Source organism: Ovis aries, chromosome 5, assembly GCF_016772045.2.
Source record: "Ovis aries strain OAR_USU_Benz2616 breed Rambouillet chromosome 5, ARS-UI_Ramb_v3.0, whole genome shotgun sequence".
Taxonomy (NCBI): domain Eukaryota; kingdom Metazoa; phylum Chordata; class Mammalia; order Artiodactyla; family Bovidae; genus Ovis; species Ovis aries.
Window position 1 is genome coordinate 90937636 of NC_056058.1, and position 22560 is coordinate 90960195.

The 22560-nt window shown below is 34.1% G+C and overlaps 1 protein-coding gene across 21 annotated transcripts in view; it reads right to left on the reverse strand.

Moving 5' to 3' along the window:
* Positions 1-22560, reverse strand: part of ARB2A (ARB2 cotranscriptional regulator A) — a 407046-nt gene that overhangs the window by 210674 nt on the left and 173812 nt on the right. For all 21 annotated transcript variants that reach the window (XM_060416002.1, XM_042250753.1, XM_042250755.1 and 18 more), the window contains one exon: positions 13974-14192. In XM_060416002.1, coding sequence (XP_060271985.1) covers positions 13974-14192 — 219 coding nt within the window. The remainder of the gene's footprint in view (positions 1-13973; positions 14193-22560) is intronic.

Here is a 22560-nt window from a genome sequence, read left to right on the forward strand (position 1 = left end):
AGAGATGCGGGTTCAGTCCCTGGATCTGGAAAATCTCCCACAGAGGGGCACAGTAACCCACTCCAGAATTCTTGCCTGGAGAATCCCATGCACAGAGGAGCCTGGCGAGCTACAGTCCTTAGGGTCACAAAGAGTCGGACACGAGTGAAGTGACTTAGCACACGGGGCAGGGTAAAAAAGATGACTAAATCAGAATCTTTATCCTAGTGAAATTTTAAAATATTCTCACATAGGGTATGACTTACATCAAACTTTCTCTAGCAAAAACTGAAGTTAAGGTCAAGGGTGGGGCAAAGTGTAATGAAGGAAGGCATGTACATGGAGATGAGCACAGTTATTTTAGAATTTTAAAATGGAATCTCTGCATTTTTTTCTACTTAAATGACATTATGTAAGATGCTCCATTAGTTAACAATAATTTGCAGTACAGAAGGACTTTCAAGAACTCCCATGAAGATTAATTTGGTCATCATGTTAATCCATTTTGAAGAAAGCTGCTTATTTAGATCTTTTCCCCAAAATAACTATATAAACCCATGTAAGAAGGAACTAACGAATGTCAATAGTTTCATTGGCAATTTTAAAAATGTGAAACCTAAGTAGAAATTTTTAAAAAATGAAAACTACTCATCATCAATTTCATATTGTATTTCCTAAGGAACAAAATACAAATGTGTTTTCTGATCTACAAATCTTTATTCAAAGGTTAGGTGCTTTATTATCGAACTGCATTATTTCTCTGAAATAATGAATGAATATACGACGGATATAAAGTAAATATACTACAGACCATTTGGTGGAGGGAGGGAAGGCAAGAGAAAAAAAGATTAGTTAAGGGACATTAAATGCTTCTGGCAGTTTTGATATTCTCCTTATATGTTTAATTAGCTTCATTTGAGCTAAAAGCAGTGGCAAAACCATTTTAGCATCAAGAATAAATACCAGTGCACTCAATGAAAATTCAAATATTACAGTTATGAGAATGGGTCAGAAACATCTATCTAATTAATTCCTTTAAGTGCCAACATTTTGAAGTGGTTTAAAATACTCAACCAAATAAAAATGTTACATAACATATATTTCAAAGAATTTCTATAAATAACCTGCATAAAAATTGAGATTCTCATTATAATAATATTGTATTTAATAAACAAAATGTATAAAATGGTTCTCCAACTTTAAAATTGACATAGTCTGTAACTGAATCTCTAAGATCTGATTTTTATTACCAAGGATGTATTAATAGCTGTAAAAGATCCCTTGGATTCCCCATTGAAAATATATTTTCCCTTTCTTACACCCCTCTAATGCAACATATGAATGCTTCAAAATATTTACCACCATTTGCCTACTATCTGAGCTGCCTATAACTACTTCAGCATCCCCACTAGATTGTGAGTGAGTCCCTAGGGAATGGGGATTTTGGCTTTTCCATCTCTATATCTCACAAAGGGTCAGACCAAGCATGATATTTTAAAAACTGTGTTCAACCAAATAAAAATGTGAAGAGATTCATTCCAAGCCACTCAACAAGATACATTTTTTTCAGTTTCAAGACACATTTAATATCTTGATATATCATCCGGGCTAATTTCAGGTGCTTGAGTAGCAAGTAAATGTTTTATTCTCCTCCCATATTTTATCATTAGCATCTACAACTTGGAACATAAAGCAAAATCAATGAGGATGTGCTAACAGAAGGTAACCTGTAATTGACACTGTACTGTCGTCATACTGTTAGTTATTTCAGTTATCTTGAAAATGCCAAAAGAAATTTTAAAAGTAAAAGGCATTATGCAAATAATTAGTATACTTAGGGGCTAATATCTCTATTAATCCAGTCATTGAGTCATTACATGGAACAACAGACTGGTTCCAAATAGGAAAAGGAGTACGTCAAGGCTGTATATTGTCACCCTGCTTATTTAACTTCTATGCAGAGTACATCACGAGAAACACTGGACTGGAAGAAACACAAGCTGGAATCAAGATTGCCGGGAGAAATATCAATAACCTCAGATATGCAGATGACACCACCTTTATGGCAGAAAGTGAAGAGGAGCTAAAAAGCCTCTTGATGGAAGTGAAAGAGGAGAGTGAAAAAGTTGGCCTAAAGCTCAACATTCAGAAAACGAAGATCATGGCATCCGGTCCCATCACTTCATGGCAAATAGATGGGGAAACAGTGGAAATGGTGTCAGACTTTATTTTTTGGGGCTTCAGAATCACTGCAGATGGTGACTGCAGCCATGAAATTAAAAGACGCTTACTCCTTGGAAGAAAATTTATGACCAACCGACATAGCATATTCAAAAGCAGAGACATTACTTTGCCGACTAAGGTCCGCCTAGTCAAGGCTATGGTTTTTCCAGTGGTCATGTATGGATGTGAGAGTTGGATTATAAAGAAAGCTGAGGGCGGAAGAATTGATGCTTTTGAACTGTGGTGTTGGAGAAGACTCTTGAGAGTCCCTTGGACTGCAAGGAGATCCAACCAGTCCATTCTGAAGGAGATCAATCCTGGGATTTCTTTGGAAGGAATGATGCTAAAGCTGAAACTCCAGTACTTTGGCCACCTCATGAGAAGAGTTGACTCATTGGAAAAAACTCTGATGCTGGGAGGGATTGGGGTCAGGAGGAGAAGGGGACGACCAAGGATGAGATGGCTGCACGGCATCACGGACTCGATGGATGTGAGTCTGAGTGAACTCCGGGAGATGGTGATGAACAGGGAGGCCTGGCATGCTGCGGTTCATGGGGTCGCAAAGAGTCGGACACGACTCAGCAACTGAACTGAACTGAACTTACCATCTAGGGAAATTTTTCTCAAATAATATCTAGCACTGGAGCGAATTCAAACCTCTCAAACTGCTTTGGCATATAAATGAACATAACTGACTACAAAGACATGTAGGTAACAAATAGACATTTGTTGAGGGGTCACTACTTGCCAAACAGTAGGCAGGTGGTCTTTATACAATTTGTGGGATCAAATGGGGATAAAATGTAAGAAAAAGAACAAACCTCCACATCACCTCTACTAGGGCAACACCGTAATTCCACACAGTCTATACACTGTACAACTCTAGGGAGTGCACAGTAAAAGTTACATCCCCTCAGGGTTGTGCCATGAGGCAGCCTTGTTTCATTCCGTATTTCATCCATCTATGATACCATCAACACTAAAAGGTACCATTGTTTCATGTCAACAAATAATTCATGTGAAAAGTGAAAAGAAAGTGTTAGTCACCAAGCTGTGTCTGACTCTTCATGACACGTGGCCAGCAGCCCGCCAGGCTCCTCTGTCCATGGAATTCTCCCGGGATAACATTGGAGTGGATAGCTATTCTCTTCTCCAGGGCATCTTCCTGACCCAGGGATCGAACATAGGTCCCCTATACTGCAGGATTCTCAACCATCTGAGCCACCAGGGAAGCCCAAATAATCCATGATATGACATTAATTTTTAAGATGCAGCCCAAATTCAGAGATGTTAATATGTGATAAAAAGTTTTAAAATCAGTGAAAAAACATGACCTAAGCAATCTTCGATCGACTGAGCTATATATGCACAAATAATGGCCTTTCTCTGATGGCGTAATTATATATGCATTCTGCACAAGAATTCTGAGGGAATCTTTTCACTCTCCTGCTCCTGTGTGAAAGTGAAAGAAAGAACACCAGGAGTGAATGAAGTATAGTTAATCTTGGTGCTCAAACCTTGGTTTAGTTACTCTTATTAGGTATGTAACTATGAGTCAGTCTATTTATGTCTCTGAGTCTCACTTAAGATCTGCAAAGTCAGGATAATATATAAGACCATTGTGAGGATTATAGGAACAGACAGACAACAACTATTTTTAACTGTAAAAGGAGAAGGGGGTAGTGGAGGATGAGATGGTTAGATAGCATCACTGACTCAATGGATATAAGTTTGAGCAAACTCCAGCAGATAGTGAAGGAAAGGGATGCCCAGTATGCTGCAGTTCACGGGGTTGCAAAGAGTTGGACACAACTTAGTGATTGAACACCAACAACATACAAATGGATGCATAAGAGGGAAAGGAGTTGGGGACAGAGGGTCTTATGTTGACCCTCTTTCCCAAGAAAGGGGTGGAAGCTGTGACTATGACCAAAGTCCAAGAGAAGCATGATGAGCCCAGTTACTGAATCCAGTTACTATCAAATGCTATCGTGGATTCTATGCTCAGCTCCAGAAAGGAGATGTAGCGTGAGTCCAGTAATGCAGTCTGCAAACCTCTGGGGTTTCCAGAGACCCTTTCAGGCTACCTGCATAATAACACGAAGACATTATTTATCTTTTTCATTGTGTTGGCATTTGCATTATCAGTTGAAAAGCAATGGACAATAAAACTGTGACTTAGCACAGATCACAGTAGTCCTGCTAAAGTATAGTACTCATTGTATTATTCACTGCCATATAGTAAGAGGGAAAAAAGGTAAGTTTGCTTAAAGATGCTGATGAAGCAGAGAAACTATTTTTTATTAAATCTCAATCCCTGAGTATATATATTTAATATTCTGAGTGATGAATAGGAGGAATGCATTAAGTACCCATAAACCAAACTATGTTATGGTTGTCTGGAGGAAACCTAGTTGTGTAATTGATTGAGTTGTGAGCTAAAGTAGCCACTTAATGGAATACCATTTTTACTTGTAAGACTGAGAAACAAACTATGATTCAATATTTGGAAGTCATTTTCAAATGAAAATGAATAAAGCCTTATAGTTTAAGGAAAGTTATGATTTGTCACTAATGACAAAAATTGAGATTTCTGGATAAAATTAAAATTTTTAGAAACTTGTATATTGCATGATAGTTTTTGTTTTTCAGTTCTTAAAAGCTTTGTGGGTGAGATTGGTAAGAATAGTAATGAAGAAGAATATTTAATACTACATAATAAAGGCAAGGGCACCCCACTCCAGTACTCTTGCCTGGAAAATCCCATGGACAGAGGAGCCTGGTAGGCTGCAGTCCATGGGGTCGCTAAGAGTCAGACACGACTGAGCGACTTCACTTTCACTTTTCACTTTCATGCATTGGAGAAGGAAATGGCAACCCACTCCAGTATTCTTGTCTGGAGAATCCCAGGGACAGAGGCGCCTCGTGGGCTGCCGTCTATGGGGTCGCACAGAGTCAGACACGACTGAAGCGACTTAGCAGCAGCAGCAGCAATAAAATATGTCAAGATTGCCAGCAGAAATATCAATAACCTCAGATATGCAGATGATACCACCCTTACACCAGAAAGCGAAAAGGAACTAAAGAGCCTCTTGATGGAGGGGAAAGAGAAAAAGTAGGCTTAAAATTCAACAATCAAAAAACTAAGATCATGGCATCCGGTCCCATCAGTTCATGGCAAATAAATGGGGAAACAATGACAGACTTTATTTTCTTGGGCCTCAAAATCACTGCAGATGGTGACTGCAGCCATGAAATTAAAAGATGCTTGCTCCTTGGAAGAAGATATGACAAACTGAGATAGCACATTAAAAAACATAGACATTAATTTGCTGACAAAGGTCTGTCTAGTCAGTTATGGATTCTTCAGCAGTCATGTATGGATGTGAGAGTTGGACTATAAAGAAAGCTGAGCACTGAAGAATTGATGCTTTTGAACTGTGATGTTGGAGAAGACTCTTGAGAGTCCCTTGGGACTGCAAGGAGATCAACCCTGAATATCAGTGGAAGGACTGATGTTGAAGCTGAAGACCCATACTTTGGCTACGTGATGCAAAGAGCTGACTCATTAGAAAAGACACTGATTCTGGGAAGATTGAATGAAGGAGGATAAAGGGACGACAGAGGATGAGATGGTTAGATAGCATCACTGACTCAACGGACGTGAGTTTAAGCAAGCTCCAGGAGTTGGTGATGGACAGGAAAACCTGGCGTGCTGCAGTCCAGGGGGTCGCAAAGAGTCAAACAGAACCGAGTGACTAAACAACAACAACAAAAATAGATGTCAACATTTGGAAGGTGCGCATAACTCAGTGAAATAATACTTTGGAAATGACCACTATGTGATGTTATACGGTCATCTTTGGGTAAAAGATATATTCAAAGTATAACAAAGACCAGTGGATTTCCATACAAGAGTATGAAATGCTCACTGGTGTTTTAGATTCACACAGCAACTAACCTTTAAGAAACTACCTCTTACTGAATGTTGGTATAGCATCAAAGAAGAATATACATGATTGTCTGAAAAAACCTTTAAAAACACTTCTTCCTTATACAAATGTATATCTGTGTGAAGCTAAATTTTTTTCATGTTGTTTCTGTTCAGTCACCAAGTCATGTCCATCTTTTGAGACCCCATGAACTGCTAAGTCAAACATTAAAGACTTTCAAAACGTCATACATCTCACTTTGTGATGCTTTGGAAAATATACTTATTTCTCAAAAAATATGTTAATTTATGTCATTACATAATGGGTTTATTATTGCTATTTTAAAATAAATACTTAAAAATTTCTCAGTATTAATTCTTTTTATGGAAAATATCAGTAGATACAATCCATACAAACAAAAACCCTTAATAATGTTTAAGTATTTGTAAAGGGGTCCTGAGACCAAAAGGTTTGAGAGGCACTGAATGTAAACTAATTGGTAAAGACGTCATCTGGCCATATGTCCTGTGCTTAGTCAGTCAGTCGTGTCTGACTCTCTGCAACCCCATGGACTGTAGCCCACCAGGCTCCTCTGTCCATGGGGAGTCTCCAGCATAATTCTCTCCATATTTCCTAAGGGAAAAGGGGTAAGGAGGGAAGAGAGAGAAAGGGGGATATACTAGATAGTAGGTATCTCATTGGTTGTTTTCATATACATCAATTTATCTCATTCATTCCATTCAACAGCCTAATAGCTATGATTATCCCTATTTTACAGAAGAAGAAATGGAAATTTAAAGAGGAGAGATGACTTGTCTAAAATCAGCTTGTAAGTGACAGAATTTTGATTCTAAAGTTCTTATTCTTTCCACTACATTATATTTATGGCAGAATCCCCCCATTAAAATTTACCAGTGGCCAGTCAAAATCCCTAAATGCAAAGCTTTGGTCTTTACTATAATTTCTGTTTCAAATCTAAGTATCTAATTATTTTACTTATTTCTAATTCTTCGTTTTGACTTGTTTTTTAAATGCATGCAAAGAATGCCTGGTATACTTTAAAATGGCCATTCTTCTGAATTCATAGAACAATGTAGTGTTATTAGTGTTATTTAGACATAATATACACAGTCTCACAGTTCTTTCAACCTCATGCTAGTCAACATCAAAGCGTAGGTTTATATTGTGAAGGGTCTGTCTCTTTTGCTTTGTAGGTTCATGTAAGCAAGCATTTATTCAAATATGCATTCATTAAATATTTATCTAAAATCTACTGTGTTTACTAGGTTTTGGTAAGATGAAGCATGAAAATCCAAAGATTAATATCTGATGATCTGAAAGAGAATTATGGCCCCTTCAAAGCTTTACAATTAAACAACTTTATGGAAACTTTCTCTGTAATTAGATTTGATCACAGCTTTTCTTTTAAATGAAAACCTTAGAATGAAGAAACTAAGGTATGCTTCAGTGAACACAGAATCATTATATTTTAATACTGCTGTACTGAGTTCTTAAAACACTCAAATAGTAATAGTAATGGTCTACCTCAGGAATGATTCATTCCTGCTTGCCTTCTACCATGTTATGGCACACTGGCTGTCTGGAGGAAAGGTAAAAATTCACTGCAGGGGTTAATATACTAGGAAGTCTAAATTTAGCCACAGGTCTAAGCTGAGTTTTCTAGTTGAACTACATCAATTAGCAAAACTGATGTTTTGATCTCCCTTTATCTGATTCCTATGTTGTAGTGCTCACTAGGTTTCAAACCCAGGAGGGTAACACAGAGGTATTATTTTTGGTACCAGGTACCAAAAGTTCCCAGGGGATCTTGAAATTAGATTGTATCTCTATCAATTCTCAACTTGAGAGAAGACAGGATGTTATTTATTGGCCCAGAAGTCCCCAGACTATGTGCCAGATACTATGTTGACTTTACATATATTATCATTCCATTTTTCAGACAAGAAACTGAGGCATAAGGAAGTTAACTTATTTGAAGTGACTATATTGAGCGGAAGAGCTGAGATTCAAGCTCAGGTCTATAAGACTCTGCACTTTTAATCTCATCTCCACACTCTCTTTCTGCAAAGAGGATGATTCTGAATGTTATTCAGACATTAAAAACAGGAAATAAAAGTTATTATCACAGTCTGCACTCAATGACTACAGGTCTTAAGTTTACCTGGAAAATGTAGATGTCCTAGAATACAGAAAATGTTTAAAAAATACATTCTTATAGTGATAATTTAGTTACTAGCTAAGTCTATGCACTTTTCTTTCTAGTTATATTTTTAAAGGTTTTGGGCTAAAGGGGAAAAAAGGAAGAAAGACAAAGGTAGGTTGATTGGTGTATTCAGTTTCTGAGGAAAGCAATATTCAGGATGAACAGCAGCAGCCCCTGGCGGTCTAAGGGGAAAAAATAGTGTATCTATAATTATGGGGGTTGAAATATGTTTTTAAAAAGAATATATGTACATATTTAGCCATTTGACTCAGTTCTCAACCCAACACATTAAAAAACAGATGCTTTAAAAAATGATCTGTTGGCAAGATGCTTGTTAAAATTTTATCAGTTGAAATATTAAAATTCAATATGAATTAATTAACACATTATATAAAAATAAAATGTTTTTGTTTCATCGTTTTACAAAGTACTATAACCAGTGGTGATTAACACTGGGAATTTTGTGTCTTGAAATGTGTTGCTCAAAAAGAAACTAAATTTATAGGATTACCACTAAATTGATGACATTTTCTGTCTTCACTCTTGAATTCAGTTGGCAGATGTTTTCGAGAACAAAAAATTCCATCTTATTACAAAACATATTAAGCAGGTTTTCCTGCCAGGCATGTCTGACATGATGTTTATTGCCTAGACCAAATCAATCCCCTTAATAAGCCATAATATATGCCAGAAAGTACATTATTTCGTAGTTAAGGAAAGTTGCCACGTGAAAGACTAAGTACTCTGATCTCTCAAGCTCTGTTCCTAATGTGGCAGAAATGTGCCACATAACCCAACAGTCAGTCATATCTATTTATATTCATTTAGTAAGTAAAATAAAACTATATTTTGCTAATCTTAAAGTTTTAGGCCTGGATTCTACTTTATTTCTGCTGGTGTATAGTAGATATTTGCAAAAAGTTCAAAGGAGATTTTGGCTATTTACTACATGCCAGAGGAAGAAAAATCAAATACTTGAGTATTCCAGGAAAATAAAATGGTTTCAGAGGTTAAACCATCAATGATTGTAATAATGAGTTGAATGTGGTTGCTAAATCTCTACACAGAAGTGACTCTAGTGCCATTTACACAGAAAAGAGGTACCGAAGAGAAGAAAGGATATGAATTCGCCTTCACCAATATTTTGGATATAGCCCAACTCAGAACATCAAAAACATATTTTCTGAAAAGAAAGTTTCAGTTTATCAGAGCTGGCTGTTTCTGAACAATGGCAAAAATTCACATATATGCTGAAAAAAAATCAGTCAGACAACTAGACACCAAATATCTTGCCTGTTGAGGAATAAGTTTTTTGATGGATGTCAACAAGCAATCAATCCATAAATATTTGAGTATCTTTAATGTGTAAAGTCAGGCTCTGTCAAGATTCCTATTTTCTAAATGTCTCCTCCACATTTGGATTTTTCCTTCTGTAGCCATGTGATCTTCTTCCCCCCTCCATTTCTAGTATTATTATTTTTTGTAATGTTCTGGGTCTAATCCCTCTATTTTACTTCCTGTCACTACAGCCCACAACTAAGTTTTCTAAGGTAGAGATATTCAAGCAATTCCTACCCAGTATTACATAGATCAGCATCAAATCACTTTTGCCTATACTCCACCTACATACTCTAAAGTCCTTTTAAGCATCTTCTTCCTTAGTCTAAATACTTGTCCTCTTAGGCTCCAGTTTGATATCAGAATACCCCTCGTTCCTATGCTGCAGGTCACATTATCCACGTATATCTAGACTAAGGCCTAATCTTTCTGCTTTGGTCTCCTTCCAGGAGACTGGATTGTAGTGCCTAGATTTAGCATGGGTTCCTGACTTTATGAGAGTATGCACTGTACTATTATAACAACTGACTCCTATTTGCATATTCAAAAGGATTGATATGCAATTTCAAAGTATATAAAGCATGCTTAAAGGAGTGCAGGGTTATAGCGGAAAGGCATGAAAGATAAATTGTTAATAATATGAGACAAAACACAAGAGATAGCTCAAGACAGAACATGATAAATTCTATATAAGTTAACTAATCAGAAGAACTCCCAACAGTCTTAGTAAGGAAAGGTCACTGATGTCAGTGGGGCACTACAACATGGATAGAATTAAGACTAAGGGAAAGAACAGAAAGCAAAGTCACAGATCCCATAAAGCACAAACTGTATACAGAGTAGAGCAAACACAGAGCCTGGTTGTACTCCTATGAACAAGTGTATAAAACAAAAATAGCAAAAGGTTGGCAAAAAAAACCTTCCATTTTTATCCATCATTTCAGCACCATGATGATATAGTTAAAAAAAGAAAAGTCCATAACTTACTTTTAAATATTGAGATGAAAATGTATAGATCAATCAAGATATCAAATAAATAATGACAAACTGATTTTTCATCATTGGTTTTTGGAATGTCTTCTCAATTACCGGACTGGGTAGGGGACTAACAATGTAATTTTTCTTCACTTTCGTTTGTTTGAACGTTTCCTCACAGAAAATCAAGTAGTATACTTTAATAATGCAGGACGCATTAGTAAAAGCAGTAGTAGTTTGGGATTTTAATCCTGGCCTTACCATCTTATCAGATAAAAATTTATTATTCTGGATCTGTTCTACAAATATTTATTATTCTGGCTCTGTTCTAGGTTCTGGATTATAGCAATGAAGAAAATAGATTGAGTTCTTGCCCCATGGACCGTAAATTAAGAGCTATGTGACCTTGGGAAATTTACTAAGTACTGGCTCTCAGTCTCCTCATCTCCAAATGGGATCAATATTATTGATCATATTAAAAGACAGTAGTTGAAATATATTTCAACATCACTATTTATTTAATAATATAAATATACTAATGTAGATTGTTTATAGACATTTAATAGTATATAAAATAACTGGTCAAAAATCTATATAATCATCAAATATAATTTACTATATCATATATAATCATCAAATATAGTTTACTATATCGTATCATGCTTTTATAATAGGTGGCTTACTTTTCATATTTCAAATACATATTTTATTCTCAACCAGTTAGAACAATGTGGTAAAAAAGACAGACAGCAAGAATCTACAGTAACTAGAAGCCCAGGTTTTATTTAACACTTAGTTCCATCATTTACTAGTTATATGATCCAAGACAAAAATGTACCATCTAACCATCAGTTTGTTTAACTTTAAAGTAACAGTGAACTTATTTGATTTACCTAGCTTATGGGATTGTTACAAAAAATAAATCATTTCAACATGTAAATGGCTAAGAAGCATATAAATAAAACTTAATTCACCCCTATCACATACACGCTCTGTGTCTGAAAATTACACATACTTGTTATTTGGAGATATGTAAAGGAAAGGAAAGAAGATACTTCTAGAGTGGATCAAACTTATCTACGAATTAAGCAACCTAACACAAAATGAACCACTATTTGCTTTACCACTATAGGTTCATGCCTTACTATCTAGAAGTATGTTTGAAGAGTGTCAGGTTAGCTCTGGTGTTTTGCCCAATCCTGTAAGATTTTAAGAGAAAGGATGTTTACTAAGAAAAATAACATTTCATAACTATCAGGTATAAAGTCGTGTTGTTTACATGAGCCAATTTTCATCTTTTAGTGCTTTCAACGAAAACCTAGACTGATGAGTAAAGTGGGACAAGACAAGAAAGAGGCAAAAAGACATAAGAAGAAGTAAAAATAGCAGGAGCATAAAAGAGATTAAAGAATTAAAGAAAAAAGACAAAGGAAAGATAAAGATCTTAACGAAAAAACATAAAATTTTTTCCCTTGGTATAATAAAAAAGTAGATATAGGAATGAACAAAAGAAATGTAAAAAAAGAATAGAGAAAATGCACACACACAAGAGAACAAAAGAACAAACCCAAAGTGACAGTGACATGATGAAGAGAAATCAGAAAAGAAATAAAACGCACGACGACAAATGTCAGGAACAGGTGCTTTCATCTGCACTTATCATGGGCAAATAAAAGCAACTATTTAAGTAGTAAAAACTTAATACACAAAATCACGTTTGCTCTCATTTTATACAGGAAACTGAATATTACTAATGATTTGTATATTTTAAAAACGTATACAATTCATTTTTAGACTCCAGATACCAGGGGTAATTTTTTAAAAATTCTCTCTTAAGACGGTAGTTGATCAACTGGATCATATTAATCAGGAAAGTCAGGACAATTGATGGAGAAGAGGTGACATTAGGACCCTGATGCAGTCATGTGGAAGAAAGGCGGTAATACAATATAACTACATAGAATGAGCACGATACTTATGAATTCCAAATCTAATCAATGGTTTTGTTTTTCAAACAATATATTAAAGAGTGAGATGCTTTTCAGAAATTTCTATAAGCTGCCTAACTTTTGCTTGACTCACTGTATGATAGATGTGCTTCAGGTATTCTTGGTCTGGATACATATTTTTGGCTTTTGAGAATTTATATGCTGCATGACTCTCCTAACTTACTCATCTGACTGACCTATAATCAAATGTCTAGAATGTTTGGAGTACAATTCCCCAAACTAAAGCGATAATGCCATGGAACTAGAAGTAAAATTTTAAAAGTAACTTAGAATGCTACGTATTTCACCTTGAATGTGGTATGAAATACACTATTAATGAGCTTTTAAAGTAAACGGAAAAATAGCTCAAGTTGAATAATTTGAAACTTTACTACTATCTCACAGTATAATTTATAGAATTTTAATTGTCTGCATTTAAATGTTCTAAATTGCTCAATTTTGAAGAACATATCAATTTACTATTTTACGTATCCAATAGCATTTTTGACATACATTATTATTCAATTATATTCTAAGCACTCATACTAAGGGCTTTGAAAACTGCATGAATCTGTCACAAACACACACACACACACACAAATAAATAAATAAATAAATAAACAAACATATCATGCTCAGTGTATATTTCAAGCAGAATGTGTCAAAGGGCAAATAAAATTGTTTGTGCCCCCCACAGAATTAGAACTCCTTGGGCAGCACAGCTATAACGATCCCATGCTGCTAGCATTACAAAGTGCAAAGGTTCACTGGGTAAGAAAAGAGCAGAGGGCCGAGTTCCCTCATTACACTATCCCTAAACTATTCCAGCTTAAATATTTATTAAGATATTAATTACTCTTCCTCCCTCCATCAGCCTTCAGAAGTTAAACTGAGAAATAGTGGATGGACGGTGGCTCGTAGGAAAACAATGCATTAAAACTATTACCACCCAAGACGAAGACTGATGTTTTGTACAGTGCATTATCAATTGCTTTTTGCAACTTAAATAAAATATCACACTGAACTAAGAATGATGTGTTTTGTTATTTTGAATAGAAAACAGAAAATGTTTCAGTCAATACCTTTGGGAAATAAATCTTTAAAAATTTTAAAAAACTGATACTTTCTTTTAAAAAGATGAAAAAACTTATAGAAAATAAAATTTAAAGGCTTCTTTCATAAAGGATGCAACACTGCTTAGAACAGGTCTGAACACATAGAATATTTTTAGTAAATATTAGCTGTTGTGGTGGTTTGAAAAAAGAAAAAAAGACAAGGAAATGATGTAGGATAATGATCTTGCTCACTACTTACTCGGATATATAATTGCATCATTTCTTTTTCTCTTTGGGGGTTACGGTACTTCTCATAGAAATCACGTCGCTTCTTTGTTTCTTTAGAGACTTTATCTTTTCTTTCGCGTTTTTCTGCTGGCTCATCTGAACTATCAGAAGATGACTGGACAGGTATCTTCGGCTTTTCAACTTCAATATAGTTTTCATTGGGATTCAGTACTATTACTCCATATCCTTCCTGTTTTGAAAACAAAAAAGGCAGCGTAATTTAATCTTAAAAATCATTTCAATTCATAAAAAAGTTCTTAAAATCTCATACTAAGTGATATAACATAGTTACATATTCACTAAAAATTCCTTTATAACAGATTATAGTTTTACTTTCTCCAACAGAAAAGTGATTTCAAATTATTTGCCTGTATTATGTGTGTAAATAAGCATAGATCATCTATAAGATCAAAAAGATATAACTGTAACATATTAACAATATAAAGTTTAAATTTGTAAAAAGTACTTCAGATTTCCCAGAACTCCTACAGTGACTGAAATAAATTATCAAATAACAAGTATACTTTCAAAACACATTAATATTTATAATATATATTGAGAAAATAACCTCTTTGAAATTGAAGTTTACAATTCCAACCATATTTTCCTGGATTTTTGTTTCTTTACAATTGCACTTTAATGGGTATTTTTTATTTGTTTGAAGTTAAAAAAGAATAAGCAATCAGTAAGGAGTAAACTGTCTACAGATTTACATATCTCTATTATCAGGAACACAGAATGTCTACAAATACATATTGGGTTTTTTTCATCTCTCTTCTTTCAGGAAGGCACACAAATCACAAAACAGAATAAACTAATGTCTTACTATAATGTATGGAAACAGCTTTTTCATCTTGAAATTTCTTTTACTTTTCAGTTACCATAAAAACTCTCTTTATTAACAACTAGTACCAGGAAACAAGTTTCAAAGTTTAAAATACAGTTTATTGAGCTAGTAAATCTTTTAAAAAGTTTTTAAATGTGTTTTCCTGTCTGACAATTCTAGCAAGGCAAACCTTTCTCTGGTTATAATTAAGGAAACTTTTGGCATTTATATTATAACTGATGGAATAATCTAACCATGAAAAATCAGAGAAGGATAAACAATTACCACTAACAAGTAACATAAATTTTTGAAGCTATTTATATCTTGTCTTTTCTATTCAATTCTGTACTGTAGGTATCCTAATTTCATCTATTAAAATCTTGTAAGGTCATACTTAAAACATGTTATGTTTAAAAAATTAGAGCTATCAAAGATAAAGTATAAACATTCCCATCCTTACAAAAAACAAAAGTGTATACTTTTCCCAAAACAATAACTGCAGAATCTATGTCAAGTTTAAATTTTAATCGTTTTTTGCCAAACCAAACATAAGATAATTTTAAAAAACTGAGAGCGGTAAACTCAGCCAATATTAGCGCAGACTCAATTATCCTTATTTTTAAATACACGAAATTGCTACACATAGTTGGTTTTTAAAAAAATCGATTTCACAAACTACTTAGAAACTTCATTGGAATTGTTTCATTCCCCACCCCAATCAGCTGATATTATTGTCTAAAAACCACAACATGGTTTGGAGATTGTCAAGATTGCGGAAGTTTTTATTTTAGTGATAAGGTAATTAAGATATAGTTGTCTTACATATATGAAAACTATAATATATACCAAACTGATTAATAACATAACACATATTCCTCAATATGTATTTAAATAAATTTTTAGATAAATATCTCATTCGTGAAGGCCTTATAAAATACCTGATGCATTTTTAAATTTAAATGTTCTTCAACAAAGCACAAGACAAGGTTTCTTAGCCTTTTTTTTTTTTTAAGTTTCTTAGCTGGTAAGTCAAAGTTTTACCAACAAAAGATATTTTATTTGGTTCTGCTTTATTCTAATCTGTATAGCTATTCAACAGTCTTGTAATTCATTGTGATCACTGTCAGGTAGACATATTGTCACTTGGTGATTTTCTACAGTTGGACACACTTGACTAGTTATTAAAATCACATTTGAAGGAAGTTCCTACCCCTCTTCCTTGTGCCTCTTACAACTTTTCACGCCCTTCTCAAATTTCAGCTATAACTTCTCCTCCCACCAAAAGTAAGTTAAAGAACACTGTTGCACTCTGCTAAACAGGGTGAAATAGAGGCATTCAATACACTGTCTCTGGTGTAAGGCACAGTCAAAAAAGGTCACCACAGGCCAAAAAGAAAATTGCCTCCTTACTAGATTCTGTACCATGAGTAAGTGGTCTCCTGTCATGCTCCTTCCCTGCCTTCTCTGAGTGAATTGAACTTTAAACACACACACACAGACTCTCACCCTTACACGTGTTAGGGTTAGCAAGACCCAAATAGAATCTTGGAATTCTTAAGAGTTGAAAATAGTGATATATTACACTTTAATGATAACATGAAAAATTACAAACTCAGGGTAACAAAGTAGGACTTTAACAAATGGATAGAAAATGAACATCATCTTTGCACAATGAATAAACTCCAAATAAAGGCAAATTCTTTAGAAGAAATTTACAGTCACCAAAATGAGAAAACTATTACCCTAGTTTATCCTTTAATCATTAGAAATAATATTTTAATAATGCCAGCTTTATTTGAATAGAAGTTTTCACTTCGATTTTTGGAAATCATAGATTGAGAAATTACTATACCTCCTAATTTTAAATGAACTCTGAAATTTGACATGTCCCATCTAAAGTATAAAAACCAGAAACATAAATCATCAAAGTAGTAGTATTTATCTAAGTTATTGATTATGTAACTGAAAATTACATGACTCATTTGTCCAATTTTATGAAGACACAATGTCAATTTTTCACCAAGGCATCAACAGATGAAAAATGATTCTATTTTTAAATCACAACTATATAAATCAATTAAAGAATTTGTATCATATTGATTTCAACAATGAATGTTTTTCTTTAAACATTTGATTTATTCAGAAACTATTTTATCATTTAGATATTTCATACTGCCAATTAATGGAATAACAATCAAGAAATATTTAGGAATGTTTTCTGTGGAAATGAGAGCTAATTTTAATAAATGTCTTTGCTGCAATCAATTACCATTCTGCAAAAAACTTACATTTTCCAATTAAAATTTGCCTGACAATTAATGCAATATTGACAGAGACCATTCATAACCATTTTATGGGCAGGAGAAAGCTGGAGCAACAAAATAAAGTTAACTATCCCATGCAAAGATATGTAGTAAAACTTTATCTTTTTACCTTTTTCCCTGTCACATATATTGCCCAAAAAATCCTATTGTATAATAAAGCTACAAAGATTTTTGCCATATCAACATTAATATATATAACCTAAGGAGTCAAATTAAACAGTCAAAGTAAACAAAGCAGACAACATACCAGTCATTAAATTTAACTGTTTTAAATAGACTGATACCAATTTATATCAGAATAAATACCATTTTAAAAATTAATTCTTTCTATTCCTAGTAACTCAATCAGGACACACAGAAATAAGTAAGAGATCCTAGTTTAACTTAGCAAATGTACCCATAAAGTTTTAAAAAACTATAAAATAAGGCATCAAGTATAATATCATAAAAGAATTGTGCACTGCCACCCCAAAGGAGATCCCCAGAATTAATGCTTAGAACACAAAAGATTGTATACTGAGATATTTTAAATTTAATTATTCCTTAAGCATGTTAAATTTATCTTAAGATGAAAAGCTAGGTTATTTCAAATGTACATGGAAAGTTCTGTTATCTTTACCAAGATAAAGTGATCAAACTGACTATCTAACATTCTACAACTAAATAAACAAAACTTCTGGCATCTTTTGTAATGATTCACCCAAATCAATTCCAATATTCAACATTTCAAGAGACAAAGCATACATAAAGTTGTTAATTAACTCTTACGTTTGATTGCACAGTCTAGCAGAAGATCACGGTGATCAAGAGGACAGACATTGGTAAAAGTAAGCTTTATCTCTTTAATTTACCTCATCCTATTTTCTACTCTTTTGGAGTTGCAACTATAGTTTCATTAACAAATCTGTGGTTTATAAGGTATAAACCATGGGATCTTAATCAGAAACTCTCAAAGTTTTATTGCTAGCTGTAGCATTTTATTCAGCACAAGTGCTTGCTGTGATTTAAACAGAATACACAGGTCTCCAGGCCTTCTTTACTTTGAAGTCTATAGATGTACTTACTAATAAATAATAATTCATTTATCATTCAATAAACAAATGATGGCTTAGGTCAGAGGTCTAGAATAGACAGGTGATGCCAAACACAAAGAACCAAAGAGGAAATCTTGCTTAAGAAATTAAATCACTACAGAGATGCACTTATAGAGAAGATTCTACAAATAGATAAAATCTTAAAATGCCTGGCCAGAAATGGAATGTACTTTTGACCCCAATGAAACCGTGGTAAAACTGAAGATTTATCTAAGTTAATTTGCCTATTAATTATCAATTATAAGGAAAACAAAAAATAGGAACAAGTTCTACACTTTTCCAAGTCTGTTGTGGTTGGCTAAATAAAAAATCATCAAAAAGTACTCAGCTCTACATATTAATCTGCCAATACTGCAAACCCACAGGCAACCAAAGAGGTCAGGGGCTAGAGTAGAATCCTTTGACCTACGGAACTGTCTGGTTTGGTCTTCAGGCAAGGCTCCTTAAGAGATCATTTTACACAGATTTATCAATCATATTTTTCAAGTTCAGCATTCTATCTGCTTGGTGTGAAAGAAGATAGGTGCTCATCTTCAAGGGAAATGAAACCCAAAGTGTTTTTATCTATAAACTGTATCAACCCATGGTTAAAATGGACAAACCAATGTCCATTCATCTTTTCTGAAAGATGTATGTTGTGTTTATTCTCATCTTTTTCACAAGAAGGTATGTATGTGTCACTGTTGCAACATCCTAGGTGCAACAGAGATGAGGTCATGACAGCCAATCAGAAGTCACTAGTGAAGCGTTAAAGTAAACATAGCTGTTGGAGCTGTAGCGCTGCTTGAAAAATGCCCCCTCCATTATTTCAGCAATTTTCTCAAGACGTGACCTGGGACTGAAATGCCTGAAATGTCACTTGACTCCGTTTTGTGCTTCTTCCCAATTGCATTTACGTAACAGCACCATGCTAATATTTTGTAAAATGTTTGTCATGACCATGCTTTGACTTGCAGCCTCCTAAATTCTAATGTTGTGTTCCATGGTATAAAAATATCATAATGTGAACCAACATAGATTATCCCAATAAGTTTCCAACTTCAAATAGCTCATCAAGTTAGTCAGTAAAAGAAAACATGCCACAAAAAGTTTTCAGAGGACCACCTGTTGTCTATTATTTTTACATAGCACTTACTCATAAATCATAACACAGGGTAATTAATCAAGCTGTCAAAGAGAAGGTCAAAGGTTATATGGTAGAGTCAGAAGGTCATGCATGGGCTGATAGAGGTCAGGGTCACACTGCATTCCTCATTATCAAGTTGGGATGAGAGACGGCCCAAGCAAACAAAAGTGAAAGCAGATGGAGAAGTGAGTGGATAAAAAAAAAAAAGAAAGAAAATTTCACAAACAAAAAGAAAAGTGAAAGAAGACTGTCAGCTGCCTTCAACTAGAGAATAGAAGAGAAAAGAAACACACTGAAGTGTGCTCAAAGGAGCTCAAGAACACAAAGAAACTACAGTTTTATTAATTAAATAAGTTGAATATAACTTCTCTTGGCCATTGTATTAGTGCATACTAATAAATATTAGAAAATATATGTTTGCATCTCTATACCTTCCCTAGCTAGTGTGCCAGGATAAACTAAGATAAAGGCAGAGTTCCAAGGACAAAGTGCAATTACAAAAAAAAACTTATTATAAGGTTTTTTTTTTCCTTTAATATTGTTTCAGTGTTACAACATAGATGCAAACAGTTTTAAGCCATAGGATAATTTTTGAGTATGATACAAAGATATCCACAAACAACAAATGCATCATAAAAGTCCTTTTGAATAACAAAACGGGTATAAAATATTCTATTATTACGCTGGCCTGAATTAGATGCAGAATACTGTGCAAAATTAGCTGTCACCCTTTGCTCAAAATCTTTGTTAATCTCATTTTGAATGTTTGCAGCTTTATCAACACATGCATCAATGTCAGCTCCTTGGTTACTGAACCGCTGTAGTTGGAAGAAGATATAATTAAAATGTTTTGGCACAGAAAAGGTGAAATTGTATCTTCCCTTGTTCCCTTAGGAGTCTGTAAAACATGAAGGATATATTGACAAACACACACCCTTGTCTCCGGTTCTGACATCAGGTCATCAGAGTGCTATTTATTTTAAAATATTCATTTTGCACTTACATTATCACCTACTCTGTTTCTAACCTTTCCTAGGCTTTAGAACACTATGCTGCTTAAATATCACAAATATCTCTTCTAACAATCCATATCTTATATATCAAAGCATTCCATATATGTACAATAGAATAATAAAAAACACATTCATTATAAAGGACAGAATATCATTTAATACTATAGCATTATAAAATATTTTGGGTTTTGCTTCTCATTCTCATAAAAAGACACAAACATATACTCACAAACATATACACTAAACTAAAATGTAACAAGTTACAACTGTTGCCTAGTCAGTGACAGATCAAAATTCCTAAGTGGATACAGAGTATCCTATGGACACACAGCCTTTATTACAGGTCCCCAAGTAGACTTGGGTGGACAAGTTTACCTTGTGAAACATAGCGTCCACATGCTAGCTATGCCTTCTTGGTTTAAAGTTCTAAATGTTCTCCTAACTTCTTATTACCATTATAAAACTGTGTAAATATTGTAGCTATAGATGGTAGGCACATGGTCTTTCAAAATATCACTCTGATTCAATCATATACAATACAAACAATATACATTAAGTTTTAATGCTACTCTTAAAACTTGCTTAAGAACTACGCTACATAAATCATTTTATCTTAAAATATGTCACCTTCCTCTTTTATCCTCCCAATTAAAAGATCATATCCAATTTTTTTTTCCCCAAGAATATATCAGTGCTTTGCCTGTGGTTCCAGAGTCTGCTTGCAAGCATGAGAACATAATGAAAGATTCCAAGTATTCACCAGGTCAATCATTCATTAAACATTGATTTCTTACAGTTATTTAATAAGCAGCTACTATTTACCAAGCACTATGCTAGGTACAGTGGTATACTTATGAATCACCTTTCATTTTAAAGTATTTCCACTCAGAAGAAACTTCCAAATCACAGTTAAGTACGAATTCCTAAAACGTCTACATGAAGCCATTTTATACTCAAGAGGAAGAGGAATATGAAAAGAAAAAGAAAAAATTATTATAAAATATTTCTAAAACCAATCTAGCTAGACTTTCAAGCATGAATAATCATAAATGCTAAGCTATGTTTGTGGTCTGTGTTACAAGTATTATTTAAACTTACTCCATCACAAGGAAAAGGTACCACTTCAGAAGGTGTGCGAAGTGTGTGTGCACATGCACGTTGCACAGACATTCAGATATTTTAACAAGTGAAATAATTTCATAATCTAAGGGAAAAGCTTCTAAAAGCATCTACCTCCTAACAAACAGGTGCAAGTGAGTACAGCTATGAATTCCCCTTCCCACAGTGACCTATGTCAGAAGATCTTCTCATACTTCTTCTGCTAAATAATTTAATTACTTATGAGTTATGGTTTCTTTGTAACCTTTTAAATGACTAACTCATTAAAATGCAAAAATATGCAAAACATGATGTCACCAGGTCAAACAGCTGTGTTGGTAAAATTATGGCTGTGAATGTCCCCAAGAACATGAAAATATTAATAATTTATATTGCTCATTAGATGGCAAAATCTCTTTAAACAGATTTAGAGACAGATTAATTTTATAATCACAAAATGCTACTCTACCTCATGGTAACATATCTTTGTACCATCTGTGACCCTTTGGTATACATAAAACATATAAAAATTCATAATGGCTTTAAGTTTTTGCATTATAACATGCATGTTCAGGGAAAAAATGTCATAAGAACCTGAAATACAAAGGTAAAGGACTTTGTTTTGAAAAATACAACCACAACAAATCGCCAACTTTAATCACAATTTTTCTTCAAAGAGACAGGGCACAATAACAGCAAATAAGTTATAGTATGAGACAGTCAACAAGTCATACCCTGCAAACCAACGGGATGAGATAACTGTCTTCCACTGTGTAAAAATAAATGTCACATTAGGACTTCAAACCTTGGGGAGAAACTTCTCAGAGAATGACAAGAAGTGACGAAATTAATGTAAACAAAGTACTATCATTTTCAAAGTTTCAGACGTCTCATGCCTGTGCTTCACAGTATCAGGATGGTGCTGAAAGCAGAGTGTAGGAAAAAGATCTCCACAACTATCAGCTGTTCTTAGACACAAAAATGTTTTTAGTTTAAAAACATATGCCTTAATCGTCATTTCTGTGCTTTTCAGTCAGAAAACCAGCTTCCTAATGATCATGTATTTCTGTCTCTCAA